Consider the following 19,884-nt stretch of genomic DNA (forward strand, 5'->3'; position numbering starts at 1 on the left):
TGCGATGGGTGGCGATGAAAAATATCTGTGAGATTAGCGAGCTTAAATAGACTATATATCACGGTTTTCGACGACATCTTGATGGCTAGGCAAAGCGGTCAGAAATTACAATGTTTGTATAGGAATCCGATGGCAAATAACTTTTTCCAAAATTGAATTTTACACAAGTTGTGAATCGGAACGTTAAACTACTAGGTACAGGATTGTATTTCCAGGTTTAAAGGATGTAGCTTGGCTAGAAGACGCTCGGTTTATTTTGCTAATTTTCCATACATTTGTCTGTAAATTTGGCTGGGTGGACGCGGTTCGCGGGAAAAAAAAAAAACAGACAAATGTATGGAAAATTAACTGAGCGTCTTCTAGCTAAGCTACACCCTTCAGATCCTTCAAACTTGGTAAATACAATCTTCCACCTAGTATCAGTAGAGGAATTTAAAACATATTGAACATCATGGGTGACAAAGTACTCCTTAATTTTGGCGTGAAATTTTAGCATTAATTTATAATTTCACATGTGAAATTATAAAATTGCCGTGGCAACATCTCTTGTATTTCGATTATTGCCAAGATGGCGTTGAGATTTAAGACGGTGACCATTGAAGAAGTTACGGAATTAAAAGAAGCGGCAGAAAACTTAAATACGCGATAGAGCACAATTACCTGGGTGAGGGTTTTTGAGAAGTGGTGTGACGAAAATAGCCTTGAGAGATACCTGGAGATGATTCTTCCTGAGCAGTTGAATGAAGTACTCGAGCGGTTTTACGCCTTCGTGTGTAAACAAGACGGAATCGATTACGAACGTGGGTCCCTAAAACAGATTATCCAACCACTCAGTCCGGAAAACGGTGGTCAGAAAGCTGAATGCCTAGGGAGTTCCAAAATCCGAAATAATAACAACAAATGGCCATCGACAAGAATAAAGCGTTGAAGCCTACAACCACGGGAACGAAGACGAGCAGCCGACAACTATCTAGCATCATTGACGGCAAAGAAATCCACTTTAACCAGACAACCAGTCGAGTTCCCCTTCAGCCGCTAATCTTACCTTCGTTTTCAAAGATTTTAGAGAAAGTTGTATACAATCGACTTATAGATTATTTAACTAAATTTAACATCTTAAACAAAAACCAGTATGGCTTCAGGCAAAAACACTCTACTGCAATGGCAATTTTAGATTTTGTAGAAAAAATACATTTTGCAATTGACAATGGCGAATACTGTACAGGTATCTTTTTAGATCTCGCAAAAGCCTTTGATACAGTGAACCACACAACCCTATTGAACAAACTTGAACATTATGGAATCAGAGGTATACCACACTTATGGTTTAAGAACTACTTATCTAACAGAAAACAGTATGTACAATTCAAAGGAGTAGACTCAGAAATGTCAGACATAATATGTGGGGTTCCAGAGGGGTCAGTACTTGGGCCACTCCTATTCTTGATATACACATCGATGACATAAGTGCTTCCTCAAATGTGTTTTCCTTCACATTATTTGCTGATGACACCAACATACTTTACAAAACTAAAAGTCTAAACCAGTTACTTACAAAAGCAAATGGTGAGTTAACTAAACTTTCTCTATGGTTCAAAGCAAATAAATTATCTTTAAATATTTCTAAAACAACTTACATGTTATTTTCAAACAGAAAAAACATGAATGAGACTATAAATTTAATGATAGACGAGAACATCATTGACAGAGTTAGGGAATGTAAGTTTCTTGGCACAGTTATAGATGAAAAACTGACATGGAAACCTCATATTAGCTTGATAACAAGTAAAATATCAAAAAATATTGGAATTATGTTTAAAGTAGGGCAATTTTTAACCAAAGAAACGACCAAAACCTAATATTACACTTTTGTTTACCCTTACATACATTACTGTAATGTCATATGGGCCAACAATTATCCTACTAGACTATCTAGAATAGTAATACTTCAGAAAAGAGCAGTCAGTGCTATAGCTAAAATTCAGTATAGAGAGATTACAGAAAATGTCTTTAAGGAACTAAAAATATTAAAAGTACAAGAGATAAATAAGCTAGAAATTTCATTTTTTTTATGTTCAAGTTTTACAATAATCAACTTCCAAAAAATTTGTCAGACATCTTTTCAGCAAATTATCAAATACATAGTTATGGTACACGACGTGCAGATGACAGTCATCTCCCACGTAAATCAACTACACTTGGCCAATACTCCTTGGCCTTTCAAGGTCCAAAAATATGTAATAGTATAGACATCAAAACACGAAAAATCAAATCTTTCAATATGTTTAAGAATAACATAAAAAGATCTATATTAGACAAAGATAGCAGCAGTAGCAAAATACCCCTTTTATAAAATAAGCTTTTGATACTTATTGCTTCGTTGATTATTTCATAAGATATTTCGAGTTGTTTCAAGTTTGATAATTATTATCACTTAGTTGATAAATGTCAAATTACGGATCTATAATTTCACGCATTTTTTTGTTGTTGTTGTTTTTGCTTTTCTATAGACTCTCTCGTCACTTGTTTTGTATCAACAAAATAGTAATATTAGGCGATTTATAGTATATATTGTAATAGGTGATGGAAGCAATAAAGTTGAAGTTATGGCAGCCCATGTCTGACCCACGTTGTTGTCACGCAATGACGCACAACAGAAGAAGTAATGTGACGGCGGAAACCGCAGCAGCCCATGTCTGACCTCAGTTTCCGACATCGCGTATGAACAAAAAAATCCACCAAAACTAAAATAATTGACGACAGAAAAATGTAGCAGCCCTTGTCTGACCTACAAGGTCGTCAACAATGACTACAGTCTTGATCATAGTACTAAATAATGCGTCAGAAATAGTGGCAGCCCATGTCTGACCTACATTTCTAAGACTGAAGAAAAATAGAAAAAGGTGTAAAAGTGTTTCAATGGTGCGTGACCTAATGACATGTTTAACCTAATTAGCTTGGAGGCGTTCAGAGCGGATATATATTTTGAAAGCATCAGATTTCCAGCGGCCAAGAGTGCGGATTTGCGCATCTGAGAAACCCTTATCAGCCGCGAGCGAAGCAGCCCCAATTCGAAAGCTCTGGCCTTTGTATCGACTGGTATCAAGGCCACAAAATTGTAAACGTTAGAGCGAAGCCTTATAAATCTCTCAAATGAGTGACCAACTCTCCGGTAGAAGGTTCGCTGGCACTGGTGTTTGTAATTCGTCTGCCTGTGGCGCTATTACCTTGAAGCTCTCGACCTGAAAGCGAGAGATGTAATCGGCTTGGCTGTTCTGCAGGCTGGGAACATGCCGACGACGAAATAAAATATTATAGCGTAGACAACTAAGAACCAAGTCACGTAGTAGAACCATGACTAACTTATGCTTAGAGGTCTGCTTATTTATAATATCTACTAGGGCAGCATTATCTGTGAAAAATAGCACGCAGCGATTGGTCATACTAGACCCCCATATGTGGGCAGCTAAAACAATGGGAAAAAGCTCGAGGAAAGTGATGTTGAAACTGTGCCATGCATCCGGAAGGGCACCGCCAAACCAATGCCTACCAAATACCGCACTATAACCTTTAGATGGCGCGGCATCTGTATATAATTCAAGTGTAGAGGAAGTTTCCCAGCGGTTCGACGGAAAAAATGCCCTTCCATTAAAATTATCTAGAAATGTTAACCACATACGGATATCATGTTTAGATGTGGTGATAACGGCTTGTTAGACCGCTGGTAAGGTCAATTAAGCGGCGTAAAAAAGCGCGGCCTGGGATGACAACAGAACAACAGAAGTTTAACAGGCCAATTAAAGACTGCAGTTCGCGCACAGTGACGAAGCGTTTCTTGTGAAAGTGATGCAGTAAGGTACGACATTTGGTAAGCTTGTCTAACGGCAACCTGGCCTCCTGCCGCACAGAATCGAGCTCTATACCAGCAAACTGTAAAGTGGTATTCGGTCCCACTGTTTTGTCCTGAGCAATTGGGACTCCAAGAAAGTTATGCATATCGAGAAACTTATGAAGGTCTTCACCGCATTTAACTCTACTTGGCGCAATAAACAAAAAGTCGTCTAAAATATGTAAAACGGCAGAGACATGTAAGTGTTGCATGGCAAGCCACTCTAAAGAAGAACTGAACTTTTCGAAAATCGCGCAGCTAGACCTTAGTCCCATAACGAGACAACGATCAAAATAGTATTCATTTGCCCTTTTGATACCGAGTAACGGGTACTCCAACGGGTGAACAGGAATTATACGAAATGCGGACTTAATATCCGTTTTAGCCAAAAAGCAACCCGCACCTAATTTCTTTAAAATATGAATGGCATCACTAATAGTAGCATAATGGACTGATGAACATTCGTCAGGAATGGAATCATTTACAGACGAACCTTTTGGGTATGATAAATGGTGAATTAATCTAAATTCATTAGGAGCCTTCTTGGGAACCATGCCAATGGGCGAAATACGAAAAATGGGAAAAGGTGGAGCCTTGAAAGGTCCCACAACCCTACCAGCTTCGATTTCCTTCATTAATTTTGAGGAAACAATTTCCGGATTCTGGAGAGCACTTTGCAAATTAGGAGATTCAAAAGAAGATAATTCGCCGATGTAAGAAATTCGAAAACCGTTCCGAAAACCGTCAACTAATAAGGTTTTTAAGGCTGGACTATAACCAGCCAATAAATTCTCAAACCGGTCCGCTTTTACGGGGGTGACTGGCTGGCTGTCCAACACTTGGATTAATAAGTTGTGATCCGGATTTTCCGACATTGGAGCGCTGGTGGGTTGAGGAAACCTGACATTGACTTGCCGGATGTTTTGCATTGCATTTAAAGCAGACATGCTCATATTGGCATCCCCTGCACTGCATACCGGCGTGAAATGTCCAACATGTCCCTTTGGGAAATTTGCTGGTAGAAGGTCGAAAACGGACTGGTGCGTGGGCCTTATCCGCACCTGCGGATGATGGAGTTTTGCCGCAAATATTGGACATCGCCCTAAGCCATAATTCCCAGTGGATTTGATCCCAAGGGTAACGGTGAGGTGCAGATTGTCTTAAGTAGCGGAACTGCTCGTCATAAAAAAGCCAGGCAGCCGATTTATGAGAAAGATCACGCACCACTTCACAATATTTCATCAACTTTGGGGCGTCATCAGCAGCTTTCTCCGAATAAATCGTGACGAAAATGTTAAAGGCAGTTATCCACTGCTGAATAGTTGTCACCTTCTTTGGCGTGTGATAAGGCTCAAGAGTTAGGTGGGGTTGACCCGAGACACCACCAGGGGAGGTCATAGATAAGGCATACCGCTCACGGGGAGGAGCTACTGACAACAACACACCAAAATCTATGTATTCGTGAGCCCAAATTTTTGCTTTCGTTTTTGAGCTAACTCTAGCACCTAAATCTGCGCCAATGCTGGTAAAAAGGTGGCGCGGTTCATCCCCAGCACTGAAGGGAGAAAGAGGTGGATCCGCGCCTTGCGTACCTGTGGGTTGAATGAGGTTTGAAATCTCCTCGTTCACCAGATGGTCAACCTGACCAAGTGCTGTGGTAGTGCTGGCCGGGACACTCGCTTGATGCTGCGTGGCCATGGCGTCCTTCACGGCCGCGGAGACAGCAGCGGTAATTGTGCTGGTGAGCGCCTGGAGATTTAACTGGACCATCCCCGGGACTGCAGCAGACTGGGTATCTTGTACTATTGCAGCTGGCTCGGCCTCTTACAGATCAGAGGCAGGCGGCAACGAGCGAAGACGCTTAGAACGGCTTCCAACGCCATCAGTACGCTTCTTAGGCGGCATGATTAAGCGAGAAGAAATGATCTATATAATAACGGATGTTAGGTGACAGCGTTAACCGCATACAAGGTAAAATGAGCTTAAGACAATTACATGGACGGGAAGAAATCTATAACTAAATAGACAACCTCAGAGGTGCCTGATTAAAGTAACCGCCAAATAGTTGCGGTATGTGAAAAAGGATTAAAAAAGATTGTTATCAGACCGAGACAACGCCTTTGCTGTAAGTTGCGACAAGTGAGATAAATAACAATCATAAAAGCTCATTTCCGTGAACAAATAGATATGCATTGACAGTAATACCGAGTGCATTGGACACACCTATGGAAATAGGCGGTCAAAATGGATTGTACACTCATGCGGTAAGCTGCAAGCAAAAAACAATGAGCAAAGCCGGTATAGAACAAATACACACCTATGTACTGTGTTTATCATATAAAAAGAATGCACACTTATGTACTGTGCATAACGTATAAAACAAAGGCACACTAATGTACTGTGCATACCGTATAACACGGGCACAAATGTACTGTGTACACAGATGGCCAAATGATAAGCCAACGGAAACAGCAATGAAAAGGTATGCGGCAAATGAAAACCGCAAAAATAGCTGAATCACGAGGCAACAAGACACGGCTTGGTGTAAAATGTACACTGTACATATATCAAAAGGAAATGGCTTGAATTAGCGTCAGACAGCATAGTTCGGCATAATGGTCGACAATTGAACGAATGCGTAATGACTTTAAAACGGCCCCTGCCTATTGAGGTGGACACCATCACGCGCGAGAAATCTCTGGGATGAATTCCGAAAGCCTCTATGTCCCCAGAAAAAGACATGAGGGAAGGCGTCGAGGAACGTTTCAACATGTTTGTTAAACACGCGAACACGCATGTTGAATACAGGATCGGACCCCAGAAGGGTTTGGCACACACAAATAAGCTTAACGTTGTACGTGTCGTGCAGAATGGTGACAAGCTCCTCGATAGAAGAACCCACAACTAAAGCATCAAGACGAGAAAGATCATTGGTTCCCAGCTGTAAAATAACTATGTCTGGAGCGAATGAAGCGACCGCGGGGAGGTCGTATTGCAACGTCTTATCCACAGTTCTCCCCCCAACACCACGCCATTTAAATGTGGCAGCATTATTTAACAAGAATTAGTGGTTAAGGTTAGGGTTTGCGGCAACGACGTTCTCTAAACGCCTAATGAATGAATGCCCCAGGATAAAAATTAGAGGGAGACCCATTCTAACGCAATACAAAATATCTCTTCAACTTCCCTGAAAAAATGTTATCGCCAAGACATATACTCGCTGTGATGGTGAAAGCAACAGGGAATGAGTGAGAATGCGACCAGTCTTTTATACTGGCGGATAGATAACACTCTTTAACATGATTGGCTGTTATGTCACATGACAGACCATCATCGGATCGACAAATATGTGCCTTGAATACAATAGGTCAATTTATCGACATAAAAAACATCATGCCTTGGCTTGATGTTTGTTTTTTTTTTTTTTTCTGGGTTTGTTTAAATCAAGCTATTAGTGCCAGATATATTCATCTGATATGGATACAAGTTAAAACGTGCGTTTTGACATGTTTATCTAAAGAAAAAAACATTGAAAAATAATTCGAGTAAAATGCTCCTCGTTCTCTGCTCCCCTCTACCCCCCTCATGGGAGAGAATTACTGGGAGTAGAGTCTCTGTAGTGTCCCACCCTCACCGGTCCAACCGCACGAGGAGCCTCCGGCGCGTCTTCGATGCGACTTACTTTAAATAAGAGGTCAAAAGCCCTTTGCCTCCCTCTTGGGGGGCATTTCTTAGACTCGCACATGGCATAGCCTCGTTTTGGTGCTAAGCTTATTTTCGTCCTATAATGCCATGAAATTGCTGTTCTCATTTCTTAACTTGACAGACGTGTTAAACTCGTGATTTTCTTCACATCTATTAGCTTGACAGTAGCTACAGCTTGAATTACCTTAAAATCTTTTTCTTCAGGCAATTATTTATTTGGGTCAAATAGGAAGAGAAAATAAGAAAAACACATGCAAGAGCTCGCAAAGCACACACACAAAGACTAATTATATTTATACATACAGATTGGTTTACAATGTACATTTTTGATTGGACATTCATGTTATGGTCAAGTGACAAATGTCATTACAAAGTATCCGCCGACCGGGATCACGTGACCATATTGCAGGTTCAAGTTTAGAGCTTATCGAAAACACGTGTTTTTTTAAGTTGACCGCTGATCAAGTGCTGGTTTTCGATTGCACCGCGAGCTCATGTTAGTTTCACTTGTTGCAAAGAGGGCTGGGTTTTTCGGAAGCCGCTTAACGCTAACACAGGATTAAAGTTAACTGAAGTATAAATTTTTCTTGCAGAAAGTGTTTTTCACTGCTTCTTTTGTGTATGTTGAAATTATTCAAGTTCAAAACAGAAGGCAAAGCAATATACAGAAAACCTTACAGCAAGAGTTACACAACTTAAGTCAAATTTCTTGCTTTTCCTGGGTTAGCGAAACCGGCTATCAACAATCCGGCCCAGGACCTCCGGTTTTAGGCTTGGCTAAATCTACTTATTAACCAAACATTCTCCCTTATTTTAGGGGTCTGGCATCGAACAACATTGAAGAGCTACCCCCGGGATTATTTTCCAATCTATCAATGCTTTGGATTTTGTAAGCTTCTTTGCAGTTCTTTTTTCTTTAATTTTTATGAACGTAATTATTAGTGATAATTAAGTATTTGTTCGAACTATGACACTGACCCTGTCAACTCCAGCTTGATTTCAACATTACAAACATTGCTTTTTGATTATCGTTATCGGTCGTTTATCGGTAAGTTTTATTTTTACATTATGTAGAGATCAAGACTGAAAACAGCAGTGCACAGTGTTATGAAGGAAATACATGTATCCAGCTAGATGAGACAAATTTATACGTTTATCCATTAAAGAAAGGAATTGCAAGGCCTTTGGTCTATTCCTTTTATAAACATATTACATCAAGATCATTGCTTTCCACTTATTGGCGAGATAAAAACACAATTTTATTTCACTACAGTAAAATGTCACACTTTTTGTCCGTCTACTATACAGAAAATCCGTGTAAATTAAGACTAAAATAAGATATGATTTAGATAAACGTTTATGCAGCAACGGTCGAGAGAAGATCAAGATAAGAGAGTCAATCCTGCATAGAGACTTCATACCCAAGGTAATCCGTCATTTATATGTTTTGATTTTCAATAGACGATTCATCGACCTTTTTTGTTTGCGCTCTCAGCCGTGTTTTTGTGCTCGTTTGGCTGTTCATTCCTTTGCCGTTCATTTGGTTTCAGGGAGTCTCATGAGCAAATCACAGTGGGAACAGCAACATAGTTAATATAGGGAACTGATTACGAAGTGTAGCAAACATCAAAGGAGTAAACAAAGATACCAAGATTTATGCTGGAATGTCCACGACCGGGCACAATCTTTTGTTTTGAGCTCATACACTTTGCATGAGTTACGTAACCAAGACGTCTCTATTGGTTAGTTGCTTGGTCAGTAGTAAACAATTGTTGTGTTTTGAGCACGGTCAAGGCTAAAAAACAGAACAAAATCACACAACAAAGAACTTTGTCGAGTTTCATAACCATTCCCCTCCGTTAACTATGATAGCAACGAGTATAATAGCTGTCTAACACAACAATGTGAAACGATCACATTCTGCGCATTCTAGATAACATGAAATACGACGGGTAATTTAAAAAAAAAATTGGCTTTTGATGCTGTCTCACATATTATATTTTGGATATCTCCGAGAGTGATAGACAAACTGAATCTAAATATTGCGTAATTCCTAGGTTCAACATAAAGTCGTTTCCAATCGACGTTGTCCTTGATGTTGTTCTCCTTGTTGCTTTAAGTCCATCTTGTTGTTTAGGCGGGAGCGTCTGTCTGCATTTTCGACCATCTGATTGTTTGGTTGCGTTGTTTTCGGCGTTCGTTTGCTTTGCACTCGTTTGGTTGCTCATTTCTTTACCGTTTATTCAGTTTTTTTTATTGTTTGGACGGGCAAATCTGTCCTCCGATTAAAGTTTCGAAATGTATTTGAACTTGGCGAGGGCCGAAGCTCCTTTGGTTCTGTGATATTAAAATATCAAGGAAGGCATCCTTGCACGGGTAACCCGAAAACACTGACCCCCGGTCCACGGACCCCCACTACCGACCGGGTTCGCGGACTACCTATGGACCGGTCCACGGACTCCCGTTACGAACCCCCTCTACGGACCAGCCCCCAAAATATAATAGAAATAATAAATAAATATTTCAGTTACAGGTTGTCTAACAGATTACTCGTCACGGCGAAATTTCGAACGTTACATTGTGCAAATGGGCAGACCTGGATTCAGGCTCGGGTGCAATTTATATAATTACACATTGCCATTTTCTTTGCTGTGTGCCATAAAGTATACGAAAGACGCGTACAGGGAAGCCTCCTGGAAGCCTCGAAATTTGTGTTCTTTCCCCTGTGCCATTTTGTTCAGCCCATCCTCCCGTGGGTTCGTGAATTAGTTCCAGGCTTCACAATTTACTCAGCGGAATAACAGATACAAACAAGAATAAACGGCCTAAAAATATATCTTCCATAGCCAGATTGAGCCGCGAATGGAAGGTAAGAACTTTCCTTCTTACCATCGGCATCTCCTTACGCAGAAAACAGCTTTTAGGGAGGTGGGGTGGGGTGTTAAAAACCCAATTCTGTTACATTTGCACATGCAGTGCACCACTCGAAAAATCACCGACACGAGTCTGAATTTATTAGACAACCCATGAGTGAAATCTTTATCTCTTATTTTTACACTATTTTAGGGTGGTCCGTAGAGGGGATCCGTAGGGGTAGTCCATGGTTCGGTCCGTAGGGTAGCCCGCGAACCCGGTCCGTTGTGGGGGTCCCCGAACCGGAGGTCAGTGTTTTCGGGTTACCCATCCTCGCACTGCGTGTTCCATGTTTTCCTTGACTTTCAAACGAAGCGAAACATAACCAAATCCTCCACGAAAACATCCACGCAACGCGTGAGAAACATCCGAAGAAGAACTGGGTACAGTCGTACATGTACCATGTTTCAAAATAACTTAAGGTATAAGGCATATATGATGGATTCACTCTCTTACCTTGATCTTCTCTTACTACAGTATGATGTCACAATTTGTGCCCTGTGACCCTCCGTTATAGCCACCTCCGTTTAGTTGAATCGAAGTGGCTGTAGGTTTCTGAAATAAATTACTAAATTACGAAACAGTGTTGAGGCCAGTAAAGTGAGTTCGTTTTAATCCATTGGGTAAGCAAACTCATGACTCAAAGGTGGTTCAGGGGAGGGGGGTTGGGTTACACGGATGGAACTCTAAACTTTTTTTAATACGCGTATATAATTTAAGAGAAAATGTTTTCTCGGCTGTGGTAGATTTGCAAATCCTATAATTAATATAGTCTAAATCGATAGTGAAGTATTAAAAACTGATACTAGAATGTAAATGGGTACTAGTTCTGCAATATTGCCAAAGATTTTTGTAAAGAAGGCGTAATCTTGCTTTGCATGCCACTCAAAACCACAGTGGTTGCTACTATAATTTCAAATGATGTGGGGAGACTCCCGACATATCAAATGTATCGACGAGAGATGAATGAAATCATCCTCCCATTCCCTTCATCCCTGATAACTGTTCAAGAGGAAGGGGGGTGGTGGGGGGGAGGGTGTGGGTGGTTGTTGTTAAAATCCTCTTTCGATATATCAAGGCTTTTTGCCGTTGATATGACAGCCGTGAACTTGCTCCACATGAAAATACGTTCTTTATCTCATTAATACTATGTATTTTCAACTTGTTCTCCGTCTATCGCAGAGAGCTGACAGGAAATAACATTCAGAATTTACCAGAGGATACCTTCTCCTCTTTGGAGAACTTGCGATACCTGTAAGTATATCCATGATCTTTGTTTTTTGTTTAATAATCATTACAACTGCTAGCCTTGCTTTCTGCAAACGTCTACTCGGATTATTATTATTTATTATTTTATTATTATTTTAGTAGGAAAACAATCATTTCAAAATAGTTGTTTAAGAAATAGAAAACAGGTTATATTTTCCGTTATAGATAACATCAAAATCTGGTCAGAACATCGGTGACACACTCGGCAATCGCCTCGTGAGCCATTTTTTCTTTTGCTGTTAAAACATTTTCATGTCATTGGTATAATCTACTACTGAAAAGACGAGCGGCAACATGGAATATATATGGATTTTTACCTTTTTTTACAATAACTTTTAACTCTATCAAGTGCTAATTGGCCAATTGTTATAAAAGTACCGACACAGATGCCGCGATCATTTGGACTCTATCTTTTTGTTGAGGGTCGACGATCGAGGGTTCCATGTTGAAGGTCGAGTGTGGCGGGTGAGGGTCATATTTTTGTTTTCTGGGTTTGTCGTTTTACTCTTTGGTGTAGGTTCGAATTCCGCCGCTAAGTCGACTCTGGCCATGGTCTACATGTTCCTCCCCAAATTGGTTAAATGTCCGCTAACATGATCGCACTTCATTTCACAAACGTCTTTGCTACAACGAGAAGATAATTTATGTAGTCTTCTCGATTCAGATATCTTTTTGGGTCCTTGACTATTTAACAATTATTCCATGAAACCGCGTTGGATATGAAGTGATAAATAACCAACGAGCGCGTAGCGCGAGTTGGTTATGATCACTTCATATCCAACAAGGTCGAATGGAATAATTGTTTTAGTATATTCTTAATCGGGTTTTTGCCGCCGATTTTTATTTCAACAATTTTACAGAGCGGAAAATTTTTAAACTTGGCGCACTGTTTTCCATATAAGGTAAAGCTCCGACTAATGGCTCATAGTCGGAGTTTTTGAGCCAATCAGAGAGCTAGAAATGCAATAGTCGGAGCTGAGAATATACTAATTATCTATAACCTTCTATAACATTCAAAGTCCGGTTTTTCATGTGACTTCATCACGCTGGATACATTGGCTGATGTTCTAAGGCCATTAACTTTTGAGTGGCTCTCCGCGTAGAAATAAATCCAAACATTTAGTTTTGCAGTTGTAATTTCTTCAACAAATGATAACACACAGGAATAACCGGAATGTGGTTCGCGTTAATATTTGTATTGATAGTGACAATGTTGTGTCAAAGTGCCTCACTCGCTTCGAATTTCACATTTTCTGCCGGCTCATTTTTCACTGTGGAAAACAAATAAAAACGCCTTCCCTGGCTTGGTTTGCGTACCTTTTCTTCTATGTCGCTGTAGTGGTTTAGGTCATTTTACTACCAATGCGATCTCGTGGAGTGTTGGCTTCATTGTTTTCCAGCGTTATTGACAGGCCGCGAGGAGAAATATTGCCATCTGTGAAACAGTACTTGAAATCTGGAGGCAATGGGAGCAATGGAAGCAAATTTACGGCTATTTTCCTCCTTCGGTAAATTCTCTGTCATACGAAACATCTGTGAGATTTTGCGATCTGAATTACTACTCTCCTTCGGTAAACTTGCAGGGCTTTGCGATGGGCCGCGATGAAAAATATCTGTGAGATTAGCGAGCTTAAATAGACTATGTATCACGGTTTTCGACGACATCTTGATGGCTAGGCAAAGCGGTCAGAAATTACAGTGTTTGTATAGGAATCCGATGGCAAATAACTTTTTCCAAAATTGAATTTTACACAAGTTGTGAATCGGAACGTTAAACTACTAGGTACAGGATTGTATTTCCAGGTTTAAAGGATGTAGCTTGGCTAGAAGACGCTCGGTTTATTTTAAAAATAACTATGTCTGGAGCGAATGAAGCGACCGCGGGGAGGTCGTATTGCAACGTCTTATCCACAGTTCTCCCCCCAACACCACGCCATTTAAATGTGGCAGCATTATTTAACAAGAATTAGTGGTTAAGGTTAGGGTTTGCGGCAACGACGTTCTCTAAACGCCTAATGAATGAATGCCCCAGGATAAAAATTAGAGGGAGACCCATTCTAACGCAATACAAAATATCTCTTCAACTTCCCTGAAAAAATGTTATCGCCAAGACATATACTCGCTGTGATGGTGAAAGCAACAGGGAATGAGTGAGAATGCGACCAGTCTTTTATACTGGCGGATAGATAACACTCTTTAACATGATTGGCTGTTATGTCACATGACAGACCACCATCGGATCGACAAATATGTGCCTTGAATACAATAGGTCAATTTATCGACATTAAAAACATCATGCCTTGGCTTGATGTTTGTTTTTTTTTTTTTTCTGGGTTTGTTTAAATCAAGCTATTAGTGCCAGATATATTCATCTGATATGGATACAAGTTAAAACGTGCGTTTTGACATGTTTATCTAAAGAAAAAACATTGAAAAATAATTCGAGTAAAATGCTCCTCGTTCTCTGCTCCCCTCTACCCCCCTCATGGGAGAGAATTACTGGGAGTAGAGTCTCTGTAGTGTCCCACCCTCACCGGTCCAACCGCACGAGGAGCCTCCGGCGCGTCTTCGATGCGACTTACTTTAAATAAGAGGTCAAAAGCCCTTTGCCTCCCTCTTGGGGGGCATTTCTTAGACTCGCACATGGCATAGCCTCGTTTTGGTGCTAAGCTTATTTTCGTCCTATAATGCCATGAAATTGCTGTTCTCATTTCTTAACTTGACAGACGTGTTAAACTCGTGATTTTCTTCACATCTATTAGCTTGACAGTAGCTACAGCTTGAATTACCTTAAAATCTTTTTCTTCAGGCAATTATTTATTTGGGTCAAATAGGAAGAGAAAATAAGAAAAACACATGCAAGAGCTCGCAAAGCACACACACAAAGACTAATTATATTTATACATACAGATTGGTTTACAATGTACATTTTTGATTGGACATTCATGTTATGGTCAAGTGACAAATGTCATTACAAAGTATCCGCCGACCGGGATCACGTGACCATATTGCAGGTTCAAGTTTAGAGCTTATCGAAAACACGTGTTTTTTTAAGTTGACCGCTGATCAAGTGCTGGTTTTCGATTGCACCGCGAGCTCATGTTAGTTTCACTTGTTGCAAAGAGGGCTGGGTTTTTCGGAAGCCGCTTAACGCTAACACAGGATTAAAGTTAACTGAAGTATAAATTTTTCTTGCAGAAAGTGTTTTTCACTGCTTCTTTTGTGTATGTTGAAATTATTCAAGTTCAAAACAGAAGGCAAAGCAATATACAGAAAACCTTACAGCAAGAGTTACACAACTTAAGTCAAATTTCTTGCTTTTCCTGGGTTAGCGAAACCGGCTATCAACAATCCGGCCCAGGAGCTCAAAGATATCTGAATCGAGAAGACTACATAAATTATCTTCTCGTTGTAGCAAAGACGTTTGTGAAATGAAGTGCGATCATGTTAGCGGACATTTAACCAATTTGGGGAGGAACATGTAGACCATGGCCAGAGTCGACTTTACACAAGTTGTGAATCGGAACGTTAAACTACTAGGTACAGGATTGTATTTCCAGGTTTAAAGGATGTAGCTTGGCTAGAAGACGCTCGGTTTATTTTGCTAATTTTCCATACATTTGTCTGTAAATTTGGCTGGGTGGACGCGGTTCGCGGGAAAAAAAAAACAGACAAATGTATGGAAAGTTAACTGAGCGTCTTCTAGCTAAGCCACACCCTTCAGATCCTTCAAACTTGGTGAATACAATCTTCCACCTAGTATCAGTAGAGGAATTTAAAACATATTGAACATCATGGGTGACAAATTACTCCTTAATTTTGGCGCGAAATTTTAGCATTAATTTATAATTTCACATGTGAAATTATAAAATTGCCATGGCAACATCTCTTGTATTTCGATCATTGCCAAGATGGCGTTGAGATTTAAGACGGTGACCATTGAAGAAGTTACGGAATTAAAAGAAGCGGCAGAAAACTTAAATACGCGATAGAGCACAATTACCTGGGTGAGGGTTTTTGAGAAGTGGTGTGGCGAAAATAGCCTTGAGAGATACCAAGAGATGATTCTTCCTGAGCAGTTGAATGAAGTACTCGAACGGTTTTACGCCTTCGTGTGTAAACAAGACGGAGTCGATTACGAACGTGGGTCCCTAAAATAGATTATCCAACCACTTTGTCCGGAAAACGGTGGTCAGAAAGCTGAAGGCCTAGGGAGTTCCAAAATCCGAAATAATAACAAAAAATGGCCATCGACAAGAATAAAGCGTTGAAGCCTACAACCACGGGAACGAAGACGACCAGCCGACAACTATCTAGCATCATTGATGGCAAAGAAATCCACTTTAACCAGACAACCAGTCGAGTTCCCCTTCAGCCGCTAATCCAGTCCCCTGCAGCGGTGAGCAGTGGCCACGTCTACAATTTCCTCAACTGTAATGTGGTGATAAACCACATGCCGGACAGGCTAACGCTCCGTGCACAACAAGCCATGATGTATAATTTGTCCACAACCGTGTTCCTTGCCAGCTTTGAAGGTTTTGCAACTTTGTGCATTTTCGCTTGACTTTCATTTAGGCAAGTTTTCTTAGACCATAAAGTAATTTCTTAGTGATAATTTCACTTCAAAACAAACTGTCAAAACTTTATATGGCTTCGTGCAAAATTTTAGTTTCAGCTCATTTCAACAGGTGCCGTTATCATTTCATTCATCAGTTCATGACGAATTGGAGCCAATCATCTAAGAAAGATTTGACAGTTGTCTTAATTTTGAAACATTATGAACAAGCACGAAGAATTCGAAAGGTATTTTTGAGAAGAAACTCAGAAAATTACGAACTTTAGCAATAATGTATGCTTGAAACTAAAACTATATTCTTCGTAACGTTCTCGATTTTCGATAGAATAAACCAGTAAAAAAGTTACGGTTGTGAGCGTAAGTTGTAACCCACGATATTAAGGTGGCCGAACACAGTTTTTAAGTGCCTATGCCTACTTCAGCATCGCTTTTAAACTATTTATGCTTTGGCGCCCATTTTTTGCAAGAGTCAAGGTTAACCTCAGAAGGGTTTATTCCCGCATTTTGGCTAAGGTGTGTGCTGTTGCCATGGCAACGGGGCTGGTCAAAAACAAGGCTTAAAAAATAGTTTTTGTTTATTTAAAGAAAATCCAGTCGTTAGATTTTTTTCATTATTTGCCCACTACGAATTGACATGAAATCCCTTCTGTCAACACTGTTCTAATAAAATTTTGACATAGACGATTTTCGTAATTCGCCGTAAATCGTTTTCACTGCATGTTCTGAATTATTTAAAATTCCCTATGTCAAAATTCAGATTTTTTGTAATAGATCATTCACGTGGTTTCTGGACTATTTTTTTGCCAAATTTCTTGAAATTCTAACGACTGGATCGTTAGAAATCGGCAAGTTTCTGCAAAAGCAATCGGTCTCAATTTTTCAAGCAACTGCGCATGCGCTGCATTTAACTGGGTTCTTTCGGTAACAAAGAAAAAGCTGAGAATTACTGGGTTCTTTGCATCATTACCTTTTCTAATATATCTTTGGAACAAAAGACTAAAGCCATCAATACACTGCGTTCAAATATAGAGAAAAATAGCACAGATAGTGCGGGTGTTGAGTAAATAAAATGATCGCTGGATCGCTCTATTGACGGCATATTTGTTTTCCCAATCCTTGTGCGCGCGCTGAATTGCATCAGCAAAAGCGCGCGCGAAAACTGTGTTCGGCCACCTTAAAGGGTAATCAAATGGTTTTCTCGTGAAATTAGGAAATAATTTCCTAATTTCACTCGTCCACATTTGATTACGCATACTAATATGGGGAAACTTTTCAAGCAAAATTTCCTCTACGTGTTTATTCAAAGAACTATTTTTACTCGGGAGAAAGCCAGTTCAAATCCAGTTCTATTTTCGCGGCGGCCGTTTCTAAAGCTGCTATTTCCCTTTTTCCTCCTGAAACTCCTGTTTTTCATCTGGATGCCAACTCAACTCTCCACAGAAAAACACTGACTCACATTTTGCCACTCGGCAGGTGCGAACTGTGTGATTTCTTACATGACAGTTACATAGTGTTAACCGGTATTTCCAAGCGCGGAAGCTGCGTCTCTTATCTTGGCAGGGGTTTCTTCAAGTTCTTATCTTTTAGCGCTTGCTTCCTCAAGTTTAAACTTTAATTCTTGGCTCATTTTCCTCGATGAACCTTTCACATGGGCTAAGTAACTGATGCCTGCTTGTCAGAAGAGAAACGTCGCTCGTTTTCGATACTCGATACTCGTCCGCATCATTGTTTGAGCCCGACGTGGATATCTTTTTTCGTGCAGGAGATTGGAAATTTGATTCAGGGCTTTGTAACTGCTGTGTTGACGTTGTTTGACGCTTCAAGCTGCTTTTTACTCTCCCAAGCGTTGCTAGCCGAGCAATCATGTTCAAGACTAGTCTTTTGTGGCCTTCAGGAGAAATGAAGATCTTCTTCTGCTAGATACCGCGCAAACAATGTTGAGGTGAACCCTTTCTTCCTTTAAAATTTCCCTGCATATTGTAAAAGATCATAGTCGACATCCGACAGAAATTCCTCCATTGATTTCCTATCATTCATTCTGATTTTCAAAACTGCAAAAGACAAAATGCCCGTACACGTTGCTGACTTTGCTTCTCTTCAAGTGTTTGCGGAGTGGCGCCAAAACGTTCCCAAGTGGGTGGGTGACCTTTGAAGTTTGATTATCAAAACTTTGAATTTTGATTGACCGGCAGTTGCAATCGACCGTAAGTTCTTTTTGAAACGTTTCCTCCACCCCGCTCTTCGTTTGTAATAGCTAGTAGTTACGGCATGTATTTCAGTAAATCTATTTAAGAGTTCGACTGATCGTGTGCCCAGGTTGTTTTCGCTATGTTATAAAAGAATTGGTTCATGCTTTCAGCTGTGCGTATATCGAATTTTGAATGCACCTGGTAAGTTTGGAGAGCACTCAAGAAGCTAGAGTTGCTCAGCAACTCTTACGCTTCTCTCGTGCTCTCCAAAAACACATTTTTCCCAAGGGGCCAAGTGTGGAGTCTTTCATTGAGCAAAATGATATACTTTCTCCATCTCAATACGGCTTCCGCAAAGCGCATTCAACACAGCGTGCAATTCTTGACATTGTAAGTACCACATAGGAAAACATGGACAAGCGCTTGTTCTCATGTGGTGTATTCATTGACCTGAAAAAGGCTTTTGACACATTCGATCATAAAATTCTTTTGCACAAGTTAGATCACTATGGTTTTCGTGGTGTTATAAATAAATGGTTCTCATCTTACTTGGATGGTCGAACTTAAACTACGCAAATTGGCTCTTATATATCTAAAAGGCAAAATACCACTTGTGGCGTACCCCAAGGCTCAGTACCTTTACTTTTCCTAATCTATGTCAACGATATCCAAGAATCCTCTGACAAAAATCTTAAGTCCCTTGAGTCGACTGTAAATCAAGAACTCTGCAAGTTGTTCGATCGGTTAACGGCTAATAAATTAACCTTAAATATTAAAAAAACAAATTTTGTTATATTTAGACCAGCTCAGAGAAAACTTACTTATCATCTCAAAATTATGATATTCGATAATGATCAAAATAAGCATGTGGCTCTAGAATGTAAAGAATTTGTGAGATATCTAGTTGTGATAATTGACAATAATCTTTCTTGGAAACGTCATATTGACCATGTAGCTATTAAAATAAGCCGAACTGTAGGATTGATTTGTAAACTACGGTATTTTCTGCCAAGACATACTCTTTTAACTATTTATAGATCCCTAGTTACTCCTTATTTAACTTATGGTATGATGGCTTGGGGCCAAGCATATAAATCACACCTTGAAAAGCTTCTCCAGATCCAAAAGCGAGCTCTTTGCTTAATCTATTTTACTGAGCGAAATCAACATACGATCCCTTTATTTATTGATGCCAGTGTTTTACCGTTAAAATGTTTGTATTATGAGCTTTTAGCTAACCTTATGTTTGAAATAAGACACAGAAATGCTCCTGGAAACATTCAAGATCTCTTTCAAGACATTTCTGGCATTCATTCTTATAATACTCGATCCTCAGTCTCAAA

At 40.0% G+C, this 19,884-nt stretch overlaps 1 protein-coding gene and 1 pseudogene across 1 annotated transcript in view; one reads left to right on the top strand and one right to left on the bottom strand.

Annotated features, from left to right (window-relative positions):
• LOC149109929 (uncharacterized) overlaps positions 1–19,884 on the top strand; it is an 84,250-nt gene that overhangs the window by 29,620 nt on the left and 34,746 nt on the right. The window contains exons 6-7 of the mRNA XM_089293902.1: positions 8,412–8,483; positions 11,690–11,761. Of these exons, the coding sequence (XP_089150028.1) occupies positions 8,412–8,483; positions 11,690–11,761 (144 nt within the window). The remainder of the gene's footprint in view (positions 1–8,411; positions 8,484–11,689; positions 11,762–19,884) is intronic.
• On the bottom strand, positions 2,470–4,524 carry LOC149109931 (uncharacterized; annotated as a pseudogene).

The sequence above is a fragment of the Orbicella faveolata genome, unplaced genomic scaffold (assembly GCF_042242905.1).
Source record: "Orbicella faveolata isolate gen_17 unplaced genomic scaffold, um_ofav_v1 contig_25, whole genome shotgun sequence".
NCBI lineage: Eukaryota > Metazoa > Cnidaria > Anthozoa > Scleractinia > Merulinidae > Orbicella > Orbicella faveolata.